This window comes from Cryptotermes secundus, unplaced genomic scaffold, assembly GCF_002891405.2.
Source record: "Cryptotermes secundus unplaced genomic scaffold, Csec_1.0 scaffold83, whole genome shotgun sequence".
Lineage (NCBI taxonomy): Eukaryota > Metazoa > Arthropoda > Insecta > Blattodea > Kalotermitidae > Cryptotermes > Cryptotermes secundus.
The window spans coordinates 213,415-234,622 of NW_019719357.1; the positions used below are offsets into that span (position 1 = coordinate 213,415).

The 21,208-nt window shown below is 46.9% G+C and overlaps 1 protein-coding gene across 5 annotated transcripts in view; it reads right to left on the reverse strand.

The window, feature by feature from the left end:
- Positions 1-21,208, reverse strand: part of LOC111864377 (protein winged eye) — a 425,251-nt gene that overhangs the window by 73,269 nt on the left and 330,774 nt on the right. For all 5 annotated transcript variants that reach the window (XM_033751485.1, XM_033751481.1, XM_033751482.1 and 2 more), the window contains one exon: positions 4,774-4,893. In XM_033751485.1, coding sequence (XP_033607376.1) covers positions 4,774-4,864 — 91 coding nt within the window. In that variant the 5' untranslated portion in view covers positions 4,865-4,893. The remainder of the gene's footprint in view (positions 1-4,773; positions 4,894-21,208) is intronic.

A 21,208-nucleotide genomic window follows, 5' to 3' on the forward strand; every position in this document is an offset into this window, starting at 1 on the left:
CCCACAAACTGCAAACAAGCACTAGCTCACTGTCTCCTGATGAGATGAGCAACCTCACATCACATTCAGTTAAGTGCCTCTAACAGCCCACAAACTGCAAACAAGCACTAGCTCACTGTCTCCTGATGAGATGAGCAATCTCACATCACACTCAGTTAAGTGCTTCTAACAGCCCACAAACTGCAAACAAGCACTAGCTCACTGTCTCCTGATGAGATGAGCAACCTCACATCACACTCAGTTAAGTGCCTCTAACAGCCCACAAACTGCAAACAAGCACTAGCTCACTGTCTCCAGGTGAGATGAGCAATCTCACATGACACTCAGTTAAGTGCCTCTAACAGCCCACCAAACTGCAGACAAGCACGCCGTCTTGCAGCACACAAAATGGCTAAGTAAAAAAAAAAAAAGCAAGTTTGTCCCCGATCTTGATTAATTACGCACTATGCCATGAAGACGAATGGGCGATGGACGTACAGTTCCACCGTTCTTGACATAGGCCGCTTTACACCCGCGAGGAAGGAGTCTCCGGTACCCACTGACTAGGAGCCTGGACGTGTCTGGACGCTTGCTACCTGCTTCACACTGTTTCTTGCTTCGCTTATTCGACCGTGAAGATAAAGTTAACATTGTCCTCTGAAACGTCGGTTGACTTTCAACTGGCTACATGGTGTTATATCCCATCTTTACTGGCGCTAGAGCTCTCTGTAGGTCTCGGTCTCCTCCAACTTTACCGGCGCTAGAGTCCTGTGTGGGTCTCTGTCTCCTCCATCTTTACCGGCGCTAGAGCTCTGTGTCTGTCTCGGTCTCCTCCATCCTTACCGGCGCTAGAGCCCTGTGTGGGTCTCGGTCTCCTCCATCCTTACCGGCGCTAGAGCCCTGTGTGGGTCTCGGTCTCCTCCATCGTTTCATGACGGTGAAATTTTCCTGGGGTGGGGTCGTTAGCCCCACGCTCAACCCCTAACCTGGTGGACCAGGGACTACACTTCGTCTGACCCCTACATTTGACCTGTCTGGCAAGGGCGACCCTACCAGGAGCTCACGCTCCCGTCAGCATAGCTCTCTGGGTGATTTGAGCGTGCAGACTTCCTCTCCATGACAACGCTGCATCCCAGAAGATATAACTTGCATCCCAGAAGATATAACTAACTCTTTATTACGTAGCCTGGCTGGCTCTATTCTCAGGTTATTTTACGGTCTGACAATCGGATATTAATATTAGTACAGTTTTCTCCGAGTATTTCGGTTTCCCTTGCCAACCTCCATTCCACCAAATTCTTCATCATCATATTCACCCGGGGCAGGCTACAATATGTCAATCAGTGGCCGCCGTGCAGAGTGGACCCAGCTGGACTCCACCCCCCACTAAGTGAATTAAAAATTACTTCAACTTCCTCATCCTATCATGACGAGGTGCACAGGCACAATTTTCCCTTAACTTTACGTATCTACCTACCACTCGGCGCTACAGCCCTGGGTGAGCCTTGGTCTCCTCTACAGCCAGTCTCCACAATCAATGCAGGCTGTCATAGGAATGGATCCACGCATGATGACTTGACTTTACGTAATAATCTTAAATAGCTTCAAATGTCCTTAGATGCTGATACCCTCTAAATGGAAGGGGGATGTGGCACGCACACCTCAGGCATGTTCCTATTGTACAGTACGGCCTGTAAGTGGCGTGAGCCTTTCGCTGGGATGAATCAAACATTTCAATGTCGAAGTTAACGTCGTAGAACTGATACTGAAGATCAGTTTATCGGTTATGTGGACAGCTTGAAGTGCAGAATTGTCGGTACGTCCCACGGCGGTGTGGCAGAATACGTATATACGTCGATACATATCTTAACTCATTGAGACAGACATTACACAGATAAATATTGGATTTGATGCCCTCACGAAGCTCCCTCTGAAGAGTATCGTGTTCTGGCACGTGACATGGGCACTCCAGTAGAATTTTGCTGACGTTTCGGAGGATCGAAAAGTAAGATAAAGTTGAAGAAAGCAGTTTTCTGGGATTTGGCACCGTGTATATGTGGTGTTAACCGACGTTTCGGAGGAACGTATCGCAGACTGAGTCTGCTTTTACCGGTTCTCACGGTCTCTTCGCTTGCAGATTTCTTATATTTTTTCTTCTACCTTGAAGATGNACCCCGCTATTCTTGACCTCGGTACCAGATGAATCACCTTCACGCTCCAGCCGCTTTACCCCCAGTAGCCATTGTATAGGAGGCTGAGTAGGCTACAGAGCCGTTCTGGTCGTTGTGGAGTAACGAATAGATCAACCCTTGCTAGGAATCGAACCCCGACAGTCCAGCCAGTAGCCCGCCGAAATACCGACTGAGCTATCCCTGATCTTCAGAGGATCGTAAGGTGGAAGGGTAAGCCAAGCAACCAATAATAAGTTGGCTCTATAACTCCTCCCCTTGCTTCCACTGGTTCTCTCTGGGCCTTCTTCCAGGCCCATATCTGGGCCACGTCACTTCTCGTGCGGCTCATTCTGCTTCTTCCTTGCGTTTTGTTGGTTCCTTCCTTGATTGGCTGGCTTCTCGACCCAGAAGAGGAATCCAGTATGCTCCTCCGAAACGTCACTGAATTTCGACTACATGGCGTCACATCCCAGAAGTGAGTATGCTTCAATGTACAGAAACTGCTGACCCAGAATAATTCTGTCGCAAGAACTGCCCCTTAACAGGCGGTGTTTTCTACGCGGTCCGTCCCGAAGGTACATAAGGACAACTCTGCTCAGCGTCATGGGAGAGAGGTGAGTGCCTGGAAGGCCCCAGAGCCTCCACACAGTAAAATGCGGATATGAGTTCCGCCAGACTCGGAACCAAGTATCGCTGTGCTGGCGAGGACCAGCTTCAATCCCCGGACGCTTTACTCCTAGAGGAAAGAGCCGTAGGCACCCATTAGATTGAAGGATGGGTGTGCCCCAGGGCCGGTCTGGACACTGCACAGCAGAGAAAAATTTCCTGCCCTTAAGGGGAATCGAACAGCAGTCCTCTAATAGCCTGTCTCTATACCGTAAGACAAAAAACGTCACTTCTGTCACTAATACAGATCCTGATGCTGATATATCATATAATTCTTCGATGACTGAAGTTTATGACGAAAATACTGCTTCACGTACAAACTGCTGAGTCGTGTAAACACATTCGATGCGTTATTTTGGAGACTGAATGTTATAAACAGGGCCCGGATTTTGATGGCGTGAAAATATTTAAAAAAATGACCTATAAAATGACCGAAAAAATGTCCTAAAGGAGAAAAGAAAGAACACTTCGCTAGCATATTATTCATATTTCAGAAAACATATGAAGAAAAATTCCCTAATATGGCAAAAAATGACAAGAAATACCCTTAAAAGTAAAAAATTACCTATAAAATTTACATTTCTGAAACCAGCAGCTCATATCCGAGATCTATATATTTAAGAGCATCGCACAGGATACAAGGAAAAAAAAAGATGACATGTCATCAAAATCGGGGCCCTGGTTATAAAATAGTGGGAGGGACCCATACTGCATGATTACGTCAGTCTTCAGTTGCGTCGAATGGCTTTCTAAGGTCCTTATAATCTAATCCGTTACAAACATTCTCCTTCTGACACAGCTGTCTCGTCGGCAGACCAACTATTTTTGGTTCGTTCATTCATATCACTTCTTGGACAGGATAACAGCCCGTTCCGGCTTCAAATCATCTCCCTCTGGGCAGACCCACATCCTTTCACTGCGAGCAGGAACTCTCCGTAGAGACAGACACACGACAGGGAGTAGGGACACTGCCTTCCTGAGCTACAAGTCCCACTTAGGAAGACGAACTCCTGGGGGTCCTCCGTACAGACAGACCCACGATAAGAGACCCTGCCTTCCTGAGCTACAAGCCCCACTTAGGAAGACGAACTCCTGGGGGTCCTCCGTACAGACAGACCCACGATAAGAGACCCTGCCTTCCTGAGCTACAAGCCCCACTTAGGAAGACGAACTCCTGGGGGCCTTCCGTATATACAGACCCATGATAAGATACCCTGCCTTCCTGAGCTACAAGCCCCACTTAGGAAGACGAACTCCTGGGGGTCCTCCGTACATACAGACCCACGATGAGACCCTGCCTTTCTGATCTAAAAGTCCCACTTAGGAAGACGAACTCCTGGGGGTCCTCCGTACATACAGACCCACGATGAGACCCTGCCTTTCTGATCTAAAAGTCCCACTTAGGAAGACGAACTCCTGGGGGTCCTCCGTACATACAGACCTACGATGAGACCCTGCCTTCCTGATCTACAAGCCCCACTTAGGAAGACGAACTCCTCCGTACAGACAGACCCATGATAAGAGACTCTGTTTTCCTGAGCTACAAGCCCCACTTAGAAAGACGAACTCCTGAGGGCCCTCCATACAGACAGACCCACGATAAAAGAGACCCTTCCTTCCTGAGCTACAAGTCCCACTTAGGAAGACGAACTCGTGGGGACTCTCCGTACAGACAGACCCACGATAAAAGAGACCCTTCCTTCCTGAGCTACAAGTCCCACTTAGGAAGACGAACTCGTGGGGACTCTCCGTACAGACAGACCCACGATAAAAGAGACCCTTCCTTCCTGAGCTACAAGTCCCACTCAGGACCCTCGTAACAATACAGAGCAGCTACACGTCCCGCTGTAGCTAATGATCTGACATGCTCTACACTCCCTGTCCCAGTTAATGGCCTCGAACCAGTCCACTGCGTTCTGTTAGGAACAGTAGGAGTAGCTCTGTGGCTTGCACTTACCTTCCGCTGCGGCATGCAGGGCGGGCGGGGGCCAAGGTGCACGGTGCCCCGAACTGGACCGGAATGGGGACCCAGCCGAGCCGCTCAACATAGCGGACACCGGCTGATGGAACCCACCACCTAGAACAAAACCATTCGACAAATCAGAACTGGCCGACTTGGACACCTAACAACCACCTTTCCTGCTGCATGGATTTACAGACCTACAAATCTGTTAACTGTTATCTATGTTACCTGTTTTACTTCTGCCAAGAACTTACTTAAGTGTGCACGTTAAATTTGTCATACATAATCTCAAAGTTCAGTATCACCGTCATGTTTATAACTGCTGACTTAACAATATCCCACATATGTAAAGGCAAAAGGTGAAGCTATCCCTGTAACAACAGAGGTCCACTGGGTTGAGCCGTCGAGGCTCCCACATTTTAAGGCGCGTCCACATTACTCGTGCTCGTTCTCGTGCTCGTGTGACTCGCTATGCTCGCGAGTAATGTGGACGATATGACAAGTCACGAGATAAGCAAATTTTAAATTTTTATTTTAAAAACTATAGCAAATAAATTAAATACGACTACAGCCTATACACACTACGAGTAAATATACGGATCCTCACGAGCCGAAGCCTGGCGTACGAGCACGAGTATAAGTCAGACGAGTCTCCCGACGAGCACAAGCCTGGCGAGCACGAGTAATGTGGACGCGCCTTTATAGACATTTGGCTCCCAGATGGCGGTGAGGTTGTCAACCTTACACGCGAACAGACCGCCCTTTACCCCCAGGAAGATTCCTGGTACTCATTTCTGTTAGAGGCTGAGTTGGCCCCAGGGCCATAGTGCGGCTGGAACCGCTTGTGACTTATCCGCAAACAAAAATTTCACACGATAAGCTCCAGAATGCGCTCTCTTTACAATTATCTAAGAAATGCTTAACTAAATAAATGCTCTGTTTAGTTCGGCAATTTTCAGCTAATTGTAGATTATAACATACGAGTATGTGTCGAAATCCAAAATTTTCACGTTGCTTCCGCCCTAGGGGGACAAGCCTCAAAATTGGGGAACGTCTGGTCTAAAATATCTTTCAGAATACGTTCACACCTTGAGTAAACAAATTTAAGGCTCCAGCGGGCCCAATGAGATCTCCCCTCTGGCGATGTTGCCTCCTGTCTTCATTGCAAATAGAATCTAGCAACTTTCTACGATGGTGAAACGAGAATATCACCAACCGACATTCTGAAAGACATTCTAGAAGCAACATGCATCCGCTTCCCCACACGAAGGCTTGAGCTCGGTCTGGTCCATAAAGGAAAAGTAAAAGTATCCCTGTAACAGGCTGTGGAGGCCCATAGGGTTGTGAGACGTCGAGGTTCCCACATTTTCTAGACAATCGGCTCACAGATGGCGGTGAGGTTAAGTAAAGCTATCCCTGTAACAGGCCGTGGAGGCCCATAGGGTTGTGAGACGTCGGGGTTCCCATATTTTCTAGACAACAGGCTCGCAGATAGCGGTAAGGCTGGGGCCACACGAGCGCACAAAATTCGTCCGTTGTAACGAACGTACTATATGAACACGAGCGCACAAAATTCGTCCGTTGTAACGAACGTACTATATGACGGACGTTGCTGAGGACACCACACAGTTGCAGAATGCGGTGCGTAGTTTTCTGTCTGCAATGGAACCAGAAGTGTAGCATTCGTCTCTCTTGTTTATTTCTACAACGGGCGCATTTTGTGCGCTCGTGTGGCCCCAACCTAAGGTTGTCAGCCCTACGCGCCGGCCGCCCTTCACCCCAAAGAATATTCCTGGTACTCATTTCTGTTAGAGGCTGAGTCGAACCCAGGGCCACAGTGCGGCTGGAAGGATTAGGTCAATTGAAAAAAATTGAATGACCTCATCGGGATTCGATCCCGCGACCTTCCGGCTTGTAGCATAGTGCCTCAACCAACTACGCTACCGCGGTCTGGTCCATAAACATATGTAAATACGTACGCAGCTATAAACAACGCACTCCAGTATTTCTTGGCTACGTAAGGTTTAATCGCAACATCAGGAAACTCCTTAAAGGAGGGGACCTCTTTGGGATTAACGTGAAGACGCCCCGAATACAGACTGTTTTATAACATAAAAAACGCGGGCGAAGTCTTCACGAATTCATGTACCATGAAATATTATAATTTGCATAATAAAAAAAATATTTCATATCAGAGGTATTGAATCTCACGCCAAGCGTCATGCTTTGCAATGGTCTGGAAACAAGTTGCAGTTAATATTTCCTTCTTCCTTCTCTCCCCCGTGAAAACCTACCGTCACCCCAAAGGTTATTCCCAGCCACTCGCCACCGTAAAGCAAAATTCTGCTTGGCGAGCGCTTGGACAACTAAGCGCACGAGAGCATCAGCTGCTGGCTGGATTCTTTTACGCATTTCTGGGCCCTTAGAAAGGCGGTCTTCTCAACTTTACAAGTTCCTTGCACCCAGCAAAGTGCCAGGTCAGAGTGAAGTACATTCGACGGAAAATGTGTTCCATCTTCGTCAGTATGGCAACACTGGCTCTGCTCACCTTTAAACAACATGGATTTGGAGATACAAGAAATCGTGTAAAGTAAGTTCCATACAAAATAAGTTCAATTTCCGTCAGTATGCCAACACTGGCTCTGCTCACCATTAAACAACATGGATTTGGAGATACAAGAAATCGTGTAAAGTAAGTTCCATGCAAAATAAGTTCAATTTCCGTCAGTATGCCAACACTGGCTCTGCTCACCATTAAACAACATGGATTTGGGGCCAGAAGAAATCGTGTAAAGTAAGTTCCATACAAAATAAGTTCAATTTCCGTCAGTATGCCAACACTGGCTCTGCTCACCTTTAAACAACATGGATTTGGAGACAGAAGAAATCGTGTAAAGTAAGTTCCATGCAGAATAAGTTCAATTTCCATCAGTATGCCATCACTGGTTGTACTCGATGAAAACAATGGGGTAAAGTAGCATTTTTTGGAGAAGGAAGTGCCACCGAACTGGTTCCAACTGCACGCGAGATGCGTGGTCAGGGAGCCAAAGCTGGGTTGCATGGCACAAAATAAAACATCGCATCTGCCCCTTTCAATATGAAAAGATACTTGGTACTTACACTCACATGTGAATGGACTGAAGAGAGGTGGGCGGAGAAAATTGGAAAATGAGGCCAAGGGGAAGGGTGGATATAGCCCATGTGACAGTGACGTGTGTCAGACTTCAGAGGGGGGAATATTACAGATTCTGGGAGGGGGATGTTATTCCGCCATAAGGGCTGCGCAGGGGGAGGGAGAATTTAAATCCAGAAAGAAACCAGTGGCCTCAGGAAAGCCGAAACTGCTATTAGAAACAAGATCATAACAGCCAATCCAGATTTTCCCATATCCGAGGTTTATATAAAGACAAAATTCTGACAAATCAGGCCACAGAGGACTCGAAGTTTCTCAAATAATTACGCCGCTGTTCATTACTGTGTGCGCCTATGTAACGGGCACGGACCTTTCAAACTTCCATGCCGTATGTTTAAGAACGTACATAGTTTTACATAAAGCAAAGGTGCTTATATAATTAAGCACTACACCATGAAGGTGTATGGGGGAGTGGACGTATAAACAATTATCCTCACGAGGCTGAGTGGACCCCGTTCTAGACCCACCACTTCTCAGAAAATCTAGTAGCGCCGGGAACCGAACCCGGACCTCTGGATGTGTAGGCAGAGACTCTGACCACTAGACCACAAAAGCAAAGTGGATGTATAAATCCACATTTTCTTGACCTCGGCACTAGCTTCAGGTGAGTGGTCAGCTACACGCCCCGGCCGCTTTAACCTCGCGGTACCCATTGGATAGGAGGTTGGATGGGCTCCAGAGCCAGTGTAGACGATATGGAAAAGAGAAACTTCTGACCCTACCGGGACTCGAACTCCGACCCCTCGGTCGTGTAGCGCGTAGCCATTCGCTATACAGAGCTATTCTGGCTCCTTGTTTTACATAAGGAGGATTCTTAAAATAAGGTTCTGTTTATTTCCGAGAGATAACGCACAAAACTTTCATTATGCAGTTAAACATGAAGAACTCTTTTACTTCTCCCACTGTAACATCTGCATCGAAAATACGCAACACAGAGATACAACACGAAAAACGTAAAGCTATCCCTGTAACTGGCTATGGAGGTCCATAGGGTTGTGAGACGTCGAGGCTCCCACACTTTCTCTAGAAAATCGGCTCACAGATGGCGGTGAGGTTGTCAGGCTGTCCTTTATCACCCAGCAAAAAATTCTGCTACTCATTTCTGTTAGAGGCTGAGCCGGCCCCAGGTACTCGAACCCGCGACCTTCCGGCTTGTACCATAGTGCTTCAACCAAGTAATTTTTCTCAACTTTCTAGATACTGGCTCTAGAACTCCCAAACATTATTTTCAGACAATTTACATAATCTAGCTACTGACGGGGTCATGAAATAATCAGAGGACAAATAAGCGCATGCCACATTTAATTGACCTAAATACTAACGGTTGCACTGCAGCTACACACATCAGCACGGGACACTGTCACGCAACAGGTCTAAGGGCCACAGAACTGAACACAGACACGTGTGCGTGTGTGTGGGCGTGCGTGCGTGCGTGTGTAGTAGCTAGGGCTCTCACAGCAGCGACTATGCGGAGTTCTGTCTTCTGCCTACGTCAAGCCTCGCTTATCTTTCAACCGCGATGGTTCCTTAGAAGAGTCAGGACTTTCAAAACACTGCATGGCGTCACATCCCAGAGGACAGCGCCCTTCCACTTACGCGTGTAATCGAGTTGTAAATTTCATTCTATTTCACTGGTTCCTTTAGGAAGCCAATGGCTTACACTACGAACGTTGCTAGACCTCATTCGGGTTGGCTACTAATTATACTTACTTACTTACTCATGGAACTGAGCCCTTCTTAAAGAGCCGCCAATTCTGCAGCTACTCAAGAACTTACCAGCATTTTATGGAACCCGAAGGTTCATTACCTTGTTCACAAGAGCCCTCCACTGGTCCATATCCTGAGCCAGATCAATCTAATCCGTACCATCCCATTCTATCTCTCTAAGATCCAGTCTAATATTGTCCACCCACCTACCTCTTCGTCTTCCCAGTGGTCTCTTTCCTCCTCGCTTTCTCACAAATATCCTATATGCATTCCTCGTCTCCAACATTCGTGCTACATGCCCTCCACACCTCATCCTGCTTAACTTTATCATTCTAATTATACTCGGAGAAGAGTACAAGTTATGAAGCACCTCATTATGCAGTTTTCACCAACCTCCTGTCACTTCATTTCTCTTCCGTCCAAATATTCTCAACACCCTGTTCTCAAACGCCCTCAGTCTGTGTTCCCCCTTAATGTCAGAGACCAATTTTCACACCCATACAGAACCACAAGCAAAATTATAACGTTTTTGCTTTCACTCTCCTCTTATCAGGAGGAGGGGGCGAAGCCTGCGAACCTCCTCAAGAGGCGACCCACCTTCTCCCGACCAATAATAAAGTGCCTCTCACTTTTCCCGTGACTTTTCACCTTCACCTACTCTTCTTTTATATTCTTCCCCCCTCCAACTCCAGCCCGTAAAGACTTTGGTACAAGAGTGATGTTTGGAGTGGGTATGTGAACCGACTCAAGTACATCTGCATTAAAAAAAAACCCCTTCATGGTTCGCCCACATCAAAGTTACAGGTCATGTCAATTCCTAATAACCGACAAACTAAGCAGAGTAGACTCCTCAGCTAGTCAAGAAATGCCATGCATCTTATGAAACCCGAAAGTTCATTAACATATCAACTGATCCCTAATCTAGACAATGTCCTGCATCCTATTTAAGATCCATTTTAATATTATCCTTCACCTATACCTAGATCCAAAGCTATATAATCCCGATACATAAGCGTCGTTAAAAAAGTAAAAGGTAAAGCTATCCATGTAACATGTCGTGGAGGCCCATAGGGGTGTGAGACGTCGAGGCTCACACATTTCACCGATTTCACAATCGGCTCACAGATGGCAGTGAGGTCAGTCTTACGCGCCGGCAGCCCTTTACCCCAGGCAGATCCCTGGTACTTATTTCTGGTAGAGGCTGAGTCGACCCCAGGGCCATAGTACGGCTGGACTCTAATCCACGATCTTCCGGCCTGTAGCATAGTGCCTCAACCAACCGTACTACCGCGTGCCTCAGCGTCGTTAAATAACCTATGAAACAAAGAAACGCCACCAAAAAACCTAGGGCCACAAGTGACCTCAAGTTTTCAACCCAAAATTTTGTATGCCAACGTGTGCTATATGCCCCACCCATCATACATGACAAAGGCATGTTCCATTCCCAGATTTGGTTTGTACCCGCGGACTCCACGACATCAGAGCATTCACTGCATCTAAAATTCAAATATTCCGAACGTTTACCGACTGATCCGACCTCACTTAATTACATATAAACTGGTTCAGATATTAGACATGCAGAAAAACCGCGGGCGACGGACGCTTCGCTGCCGACGCGAAATTACATATGAAACGTAAGCAATAACCCGATCACAAGCCCTGTGATAAAATGGAATTTTTTATTAAAGTAATTTATAGTAATTTCGAGGGAAAATAGATTTTTTTTAAATAGGCTTCTTATACAGACCCTGCATATCCAAGCGTCTTGCATCATACGATCGTGTATTTTAATGCTAAATAAATGTAATAAAATATTCATGAACTCTTTTAACTTGCAAAACAATTACTACAAAAGAGATTTTTTATCGACTGAGCCATTCCAGACACAAGGAAAGGGTGTGTCATTAACCACGGATAGGATTTGGTGTGCAGTCAGTGTTATCTACAGGGGAAGAAAACACTTCGAAGATCTAATTGTAGATAGGATAATAATAAAATGATTCATATGAGAAAGAGGAAACTAAATATAAGGTGATGTCACGTCACCAGATCCTTTGAAAATGTGTCGAAGTTCAGCTGTGTGTTGGAAACGACAGGCCGTGGAGACCCATAGGGTTGTGAAACGTTGAGGCTCCCACATTACCTAGAGAATCGGCTCACAGATGGCGGTGAGGTCGCCAGCTTTACGGGCCGGCCGCCCTTTACACCCCCAGGAAGATTCCTGGTACTCATTTCTGTCAGAGGCTGAGTCGACCCCAGGGCCATAGTGCGGCTGGAAGGATTAGGTAAACTGAAAAATCCAATGACATCATCGGGACTAGAACCCGCGACCTTCCGGCTTTAGCATAGTGCCTCAACCAACTACGCTACCGCGTAGCCCAGGAAACTACAGTAACAATTCAAAATTTAATTCATGAGGAAATTAGGAGCAGATTCAATTTTACGAAGATAAAAAATAATTATGAATGCGCTGTAAGGAAATAACTGCAGGTCCTTCTGAATATCATACGAAACGTTTAAATGACACTTTGTCGGGATAATGCAGGGTCTTAATATTAACACCAGGTGATGAATGGGCGCTGATAGGTGGAGAAGTTAATCTGTCCTCGACCGTGGACTTATTGGAGGACAAATCGAAACTGAAAATAGGAAATATACCAAACTACGTACATCAGAAATTACTTTCAACGAATTCACAATTTTAACCCGAATAATCCAGGGTCTTTACCTACACAGGACATGAGGACACAGNCCAACGACGTACAACCATGACAAGAGCGGGATCTGAACCCTCTGCCCTAGTGATCTAATACGGTACAGACAGCAATGTCACTACAAACTGCTTTACAGTAGCCAGGTNCCTTCTGAATATCATACGAAACGTTTAAATGACACTTTGTCGGGATAATGCAGGGTCTTAATATTAACACCAGGTGATGAATGGGCGCTGATAGGTGGAGAAGTTAATCTGTCCTCGACCGTGGACTTATTGGAGGACAAATCGAAACTGAAAATAGGAAATATACCAAACTACGTACATCAGAAATTACTTTCAACGAATTCACAATTTTAACCCGAATAATCCAGGGTCTTTACCTACACAGGACATGAGGACACAGAAAACCAACGACGTACAACCATGACTAGAGCGGGATTTGAACCCACTACCCTACTGATCTAATATGGTACAGACAGCAATGTCACTACAAACTGCTTTACAGTAGCCAGGTAAAAGTTCATGGACATTTCGGAGGGACATACTGCCTCTATCTTCAGGGTTCAAAAGTATGCCATGAAAAAACTTAAACTAAAAAATTTAAAAACTATAGCCAATAAATTAAAATACGACTACAGCCTATACACACTACGAGTAAATATATGGATCCTCAGGCGCCGAAAGCAACTGAAGTAGTGTGGACGAAGATTTACGAGCACAAGTANCTGGTGGTTCACTTCAGAACCTCTCTGAAACGTTGGTGAACTACCAGACTACACGGCGCCTCATCCAACCTCATGTCACCGTTATGAGAACATCAGTTCTAACGTAACATTTCACTTTCTGTAAACTTGCNGGCGCCGAAAGCAACTGAAGTAGTGTGGACGAAGATTTACGAGCACAAGTAAAAGCCAGACGAGTCTCCCGACGAGCACGAGTAATGTGGACGTGCCTTTATACTTAAAAATCGTGAAATCAGACGAGGAATCTTCCTGTGAGTAAATGGCGGCCGTCGCGTAAGGCTGACAACCTCACCACCATCTGTAAGCCTACTGTCGACAAAATACGGGAGCCTCGACGTCTCAAAACTGTAAGGCCTGCTAAAGGTATAACTTTGCTTCTATTTACCTGCTCGCACTGACAAAACTGGTCACCCCTGAGTATAGATTCGTGCCTTCACATTTCACCGAATAATCTTTGGCAGCTTCGGCCTGTCAGTTCAGCACAAGAATACATACGTGAAACGTTACAGACGAAAGCTCCCGGACGTTTGACACTAAGGAAACTAAAATATTGAATGCTACAAGATGGCGCTATTCATGCTGTCAAGGTAGGTGTTAAAACGGGAATATGATCAGAGCCGCTGAGGATGAAGAAGGAGACGGCCATGGCTTAGTGGTGTTATAATTTAGAACATCAATTCTGAAGACGGAATACAAGGAGGCTGAAACAAACAGTAATCTATACTTTACTTCGCATATGCTATACTATATTCGGAACATCCAAACAGAACATCTACACAAACAAACAAACTCCGTGGTTTTAGTCCGCAAGCGAACTATACGGACCGAGAGACCGCCGCTTGTCGGCGTAGTACCAACTTTAGCGGATAGAGTGTCGCGTGGTCAACTCAACGGATCCCCACGGTCGTTAATCTCGGTGTTATAATCGACGAAAGGCGATGGCTCGCTTCTTATTGATTTACAAGCCAGGGAAGTCCCGCTCTTCGAACCTTAAACATGACGCCTCGCTTCTTCACTGACAGCTGCACGTTAGGGGCGAGTTGTGAACTAGGCTTTTAACTCCTGATACCTGCCGACTTGTTTACACGAACTCCTTAAATATTTTGAATGAAGTGTAGCATCTTCTTGAAAATCATTAATTCACTCTGCTGACTTATGTACTCGTACCTTCCTCAAGAAGTCAAAAGATACCACCAACCGTTCCTCACACACATTGGCCTATCCATCTATCTGACAACAAACAAAATAAGTGACTTCAATCCGCAAGCAAACTACACCGAACGAGAGACCGCCTCTTGTCGGCGAAGTTAGGGCCAACTTAGCGGATAGAGGGTGTCGCGTGGTCAGCGCAACGGATCCCCACGGCCGTTAATATGTTCTCTAGACCGGAGCCGCTACTTTTCCATTCAAATAGCTCCTCAATTAAACTCACGAGGCTGAGTGAACCCCATTCCAGACCCACTACTTCACAGAAAATCTGGTAGAGCCAGGAATCAAACCTGGACCTCTGGATCTGTAGCCAGGGACTCTGACCACTAGAGCACAGAGGCAGTCCATCTACATATCCAACTACCTACCTACCTACCTACCTACCTACCTACCTATATATCTATCTATCTATCTATGGCCCTATAGCCCTTTCTTGGGCCTTAGCGGCTTTTCAGTTTCTTAATCCCACACAGAGAACGTGTAGGACTCCTTGGACGAGGCATTAGCCCGTCGCAAGGCCGCTACCTACACACAGATCAACACAAACACAGAATAAACGTACACACAGGCATCCATGACTTGAGTGGGATTCGAATCCAAGATCTCGAGCGAGTGAAGACGGTTCATGCCTTAGACCGCGCGGCCGCTGTGATCGGCATGCCTTTAATCACCCCTACTTCTCTTTAATTCGCTTAGTGTGCGGTGGAGTCCAACTGGGTCCACTCGGCACGGCGGCCACTGATTGGCCTATTGTACCTGCCCCGGGTAATTATGATGATGGAGAATTTGGTGGAATGAAGATTGGCAGGGGAAACCGAAGTACTCGGAGAAAACCTGCCCCAGCGCTACTTTGTCCACCACAAATCCCACTTGATCACACCCGAGATCGAACCCGGGCCGCCGCGGTGGGAAGCCAGAGACTAACCGCTTGAGCTATGATGCGGCCTTGATCACTCCCATACACGTATACTACAGAGCTACTTTGCATTCGCCGTTAGGGAGCATTCTACCAACCCCTAGATTAATAGAGACAGGTATGGCGACTGGCTACGGGCTCCACAACCGAGGGATCGGAATTCAAGTCCCAGTGTGGGTAAGACTTTTCACTTGTCCATGTCGTTCAGGCCGGCTCTGGGGCCCACCCAACCTCCTACCCAATGGGTACCGGGAGTTCTTACCCCAATGGGAAAGCGGCCGGGGCGTGAAGCTGACCACTCATCCCCACCTAGTGCCGAGGTCAAATAAATGTGGATCTATACATCCACTCCCCCATACGTCTTCGTGGCGTAGTGATTAATTAGTTAAGCACAGGGACATTTTTACATTTTTTAACTAGATTGGTCGCATTCTACAGCCACGTGATACTTTGCTGTGGGTCTGTTTATTTCTACAGTCACGCGGCACTTAACTTCCTGCAAGCAAGCGACATTGAAGAGTTCTATCTTCTGTGAAACAACGCCGTGTAGTCCGTTGAAAGTTAACGGACGCTTCAGAGGAACATGTCGCCTCTATCTTCAGAGTCTAAGACTAAACCAAGCAAGAAACAAGAGTGAAACTAGACGGTAACGCTGTCTCCATAGCCACCGCTGAGAGAACCTCAAATCCTACAAGCGACATCTAATTTTTGGGTTGCTTACTACGTGGCGCTACCTGTCAACTTCGCTTCCACCGTTTNCCCCCCCCGACGGACCGATGGGATATACTCGCTGAAAAACACACCAGAGGAGCCTGAAAGGGCCGCAGGGGCAGTCTGGGTTTGGTGCAGAAAAGAAAAATGTCTATCACAGCCGGGTATCGAAACGTGTCCATCCACTTTACTCCACAAAAATGAGTTTAAAAAATATGCAGTACAGTTACCATGTGAAAGCGGCCTCCGCAGTCTAGGGGTAACGTTCCCACCTCATGACTAAAGGTACGCGGGTTCAAACCCGGCGGAGGTCGTGGAATTTTTAAGGGCGGAAAAATTCAGGGAACAAGTCCTCCGGGAGTTACGGCACGTAAAAGCTCCTCATGTCTCTAGGACACCTCTGAGCAAAATTAGGCAAAGTTTCCCGCCCAAGTAGTTTCCAATGCCTCCGGTAGATGGGGAAGTTATCGGGTACCACTGCCAGCCTCGCTGGCTGAACGGGGCTGATAGCGAGCACCAGTACCGGCAGGGTATGGCGACTGGTAGAATATCAAAGGGGAACGTACAATAGACTATTAGTCGCGGTGCATGGGGAAACCCAGCCCTTCCAATAATAATAATACCGTGTGGAAAAGCTGAAGACCAAGAAATGAAAGTTAAAATGTTGTAATCAAGAATATCTTAAGGAAGGTAAAAAGGTCAGAGAAATGTAAGAAAACGGTAGAAAGAAGGATGTAAAATCTTGCAACCGGAAAGCTAGGAATACAGGTACAAGAAACGCAGTAAAGTGGCAACGGCAAACATGACGTCGCGCAGAACCAATGACGAAGTCAACATAAGGGACCCCAGTAACCGCGCCAACTTGCACCAGCCAGCGATGTTAATGGTTCCAACGGAGCAGACTGGCTCGACGAGAAGTGTGCCAGCGAAATGTCTCAAATCAGTGCTCGGACAAATAATTAACTTCACAGCCCAGGTTAAAATTATTAGTTGCTCACCTGGTCAAAAAGTTTCCTGCTCTTATACAGCTCGAAGGATTTATTCAGTGTTTACATGACCTGGAGGCCCAGGTTCCCATATTCATATCCCAGGAAGAGCTCCCTTTTCGTCGCCTCCTACGACTCGCAGAAGTGCAGTGGAGGTATTCTCATCAGCAGAAGGATCCTTCCCAAACAGAAGGACAGTGCAAACAAATATAGAAAAACATTATTCTATAATCGTCAGAAGTCTACAAACGGAATTTCAACAAGGGGTAGCTCACGTGGGAGCAAAACCTGGTGCAGCAGGTAAGTGCCTCAAACCGCGAGACATGCCAACTTCAAGTCCACCCAGAACTCCACAGCACTGCACCGAACACAGCCTACAAACGCATGGCCTCACGCTGGTAAACGTATCTATGAATTTTCATTTAAGAAAAACCGGTTTACGGCGCGGCTCATGCGTGCTAATACTCTAAAAACTGGAGCTGTACGAAGTTATTAAAATTCACAAGGACTACGCCCAATGGCCCTGGAACTAGTAACGTAATTTCTCGCAGCTCGTCCATTATCATTTGAAACAAGGCGCAGAAGCAGTATATAGGGTTTACAGGCCCCTGCACATCATACGCGTCAAACAGAAGTAGAAACAATTAAATGCTACCTATTTTTTTAATTGTTAGTGGGGTGGGACTAAGTCCCTTTTACTGTGGCCACTTCTGGCCTATTGTACCAGCCCCAGGTGATAGGTGAAGGTGATTGTGGAGCAATTGGTGGAATGAAGATTGGCAGGGGAAACTGAAGTACTCGGAGAAAACCTGCCCCAGCGCCACTTTGTCCACCACAAATCCCACTTGAACAAACCCGGGATCGAACCCGGGCCGCCGAGTTGGGAAGTCAGCGACTAACCGCTTGAGCTATGGCGCGGGCTGATGCGAGCTAAGAAATGAGGGATGTTGCATCTGTATACGGCAGTTCACCGATAATTCGGAGGAAAATAATGTTTCCATCTTCACGATGGAAGAGTAAGCCAAGCAACAGCAAGGAGAGCAAGATTAGAATCAGTTGCTGTCCTACTTACTCCACCTTGAAGACGGAGGCATTAAGTTCCTTGGAAACGCCGAACACCACGTCACAACCCCAAAGAATCTCGAATCTATCAAGTTAAGAAATGTGCGCATGCGTAACAAATTCCGCCAGAATCGAGTACCGCTGCCACTACGGCGAAACTCGGCTGAATATTTTTGTCCGAAATTTGGCTTTTTAGCATCCAATTGTGGATCCTAAAATTTTTCGGGCCATTGCACCTCCCGCCCCTACCCGCTCCATAAATTCATGCCCAGTGCCCCATGCCCTAACCTACAAAAAGCATTCTTCAGAATAGCGGTTTGCACAACCCAACAAAGATATTAACAATAAAATAAGATATCACATTTAATAACTACTTCACTGTCAGTGGGCCGCCTCTGTGGTCTAGTGGTCAGAGTTCCTGGCTACAGATCCAGATTTTCTGAGAAGTAGTGGGCCTCGAAAGAGGCCCACTTAGCCTAGTGAGGATAACTGAGGGGCCATTTCAAGGAAACAGCGGCTCCGGTCTAGAAAACCGAGATTAACGTCCGTGGGGATCCGTTGCGCTGAACACCCTCTATCCGCTAAAGTTGGCACTAACTTCGCCGACAAGCGGCGGTCACTAAGTCAGTACAGTTCCCTTGCGGACTGAAGCTACGGAGTTCGTTTTGTTTTGCTTTTGTGTTGTGTCAGCGAATTCTTAAAGCGATTGACGGGCGTGAAGTGAGACCAGTTTCCCAATGTCGCGTCTAAAGTCACTTCAATCGTAAATAATGAACGAGGCTTTCGCAGGGCCAATTCCAGCGCCTTTCCCTAGGTAGTCCTACCGCCCCCAGGAGGCAGTACAGCCCTATTTTGTAACTAGTATTGCCAACAACTCTGAAGTCCTTTTGTAAAACACCGCTTCTACTGCTCCTGGTAAAGAGAAATATGAAGTTGTCCCTGTGGTAATTAAGAACCACTCCATGAAGACGTATGGGGAAGTGAAGGTGCAGCTCCAACATTGCTGACCTCAGTACTACACACCCGTTAGTGATTCAGTTTCACGGCCATGGCAATCCACTGCGAGAAAAGGAGTCCCCGGTGTCCACTGGATGAGGTTGGGTGGGCCCCAGAGCCAGTAATAAAAACCTCTTGCCCCTGCCGGGAATCAAACCCCAAGATTTATAACAACCAAATTAAATTTACAAAAGAACACGCCAGAACAATTAACGAAACACAAAAGAACAAATGAAGACACTCCAGTAAAACAGAGGGACACTACTTTGGGGCCACCATATGCATTAACGTCACATGCCTCTTACAGTCCAGTTGAAAAGTTAGGTGACAACGGCGCATATTGTGGGCACGCAGTTCCTGGAGAAGCAGCGACTGTTTGTGAACCCGAAAACGTGGATCATTATGTCGTGAACACTAAAAATAGACCGCAACTCACTGGGCCCCTCGAGCCCAAGTCCCAACATTCCTTACGCAGGGAAAACTGAAATTAGAACGTGCACTGCTCCAGGAAAACAATTCGCTTCTACTCCGGGACTTGTGGTTCGTCTGGGCGGAACTCAAATGCACTGCATTCTCTGAGTCTGCGTGAAGACAATGCCTGATCATTTTCACAGAGTTCATGAACCACCTACCCCGACACTCGACCTTCGCGTATCTTCTTCCAACTGCTTCAAAGCGGACCACCTCTTTTTGCATAACTTCTATATAATCTTCCGGGGTCACTCGGTACCGCAGTTGGTTCAGGAACTATGATACAAACCGAATAATCGCGGGTTCGATTACCGATGACGTAATTGGCTTTTCAATTGGCCTAATCCTTAAAGCCGCACTATGACCCTGGGGTCGACACAGCCTGTAACAGAAATTAGTACCAGGTACCTTTCTGGGGGCCAAGGGGGTCCGACGCGTAAGGCTGACAACCTCACCTCCATCTGTGAGCCGATTGTCTAGAAAATGTGGGAGCCTCGACGTCTCAGAACCCTATGGGCCTCCACGGCTTGTTACAGGGGTAGCTTTACTTAACCTCACCGCCATCTGTGAGCCAACTGTCTAGAATACGTGGGAGCCTCGACGTCTCACAACCCTATGGGCCTCCATGGCCTGTTACAGGGATAGTTTTACTTAACCTCACCGCCATCTGTGAGCTGACTGTCAAGAAAAATGTGGGAGCCTCTTCATCTCACAACCTTATGGGCCTCCATGGCGTCACAGGGATAGTTTACCTTTTTACTCCATTTTTCTTTTCATACAATTTTGAGTTACTTGTCGACACTGCCTGTATTTCGCCGATACAGCGTTGTACGGTATGAATAGCCTAATTGAGATACTATCGGGCATTTGCATGGTGGAACTGAAGGAAAACACACAAAAAATCTCACCCAAGATAACAGTGTTCACTCCGGGATTCAAACCGAGAATCTCTCGAATACAAGCCACTAGACCAACCTGCTCCGTAAGTAGATCAAATGATATGGTTAAGCGAGGCGGTGCTCTTAACTAGATATCCATTTTTGGTCCTTGCAAAGTGATATACAGACGTCATCCACCAACCGCAAAGGGAGCACGCCTCGTCAACACACGCTGCACACAACGAAACGCAGAAGGCGCGGTCGGATGTGCCAAAGCTGGCAATGGATACAGCAAGCCATACACAAGTAAGTTTCATGTAGGTAAACGTAAAGTTACCCCCGAGCTTAACTAATTAAGTATTACGCCATGAAGACGTATGGGGGAGTGAATGTATAGATCCATGTTTTCTTGACCTCGGCACTAGCTGGAGGTGAGTGGTAAGTTCCACGCCCCGGCCGCTTTACCCTCGGGAAAAAAGCCCTCGGTATCCATTGGTTAAGAGGTTCCTCTGTCTCTGCCTAGTAACGGCCGCTGTCTACCTGTTTCGCGGCCGTTGCAAATCAACGGGTCTACATGCCACAGTATTTTAGGGCGGCCGCACACCAACTGCGTCAAGACAAAGGTCAAGACACTGAGACAAAAGACGTAGTCTTGCTTCAATCGTGAATGGTCAGCATGAAGCTGAAGTCAGCGTCATGTCTCAGACGAGTGTGCGGCGGTTTTCATAATCTCATTCGTTTCAACTGTGCTCCTTCCTTTGTGTCATGTCTTGACTGTTACATGTCTCGAAGCATGCCGGTGTGCGGTCTACCTTACAGTGGCCGTCCAATAACTCAGGCG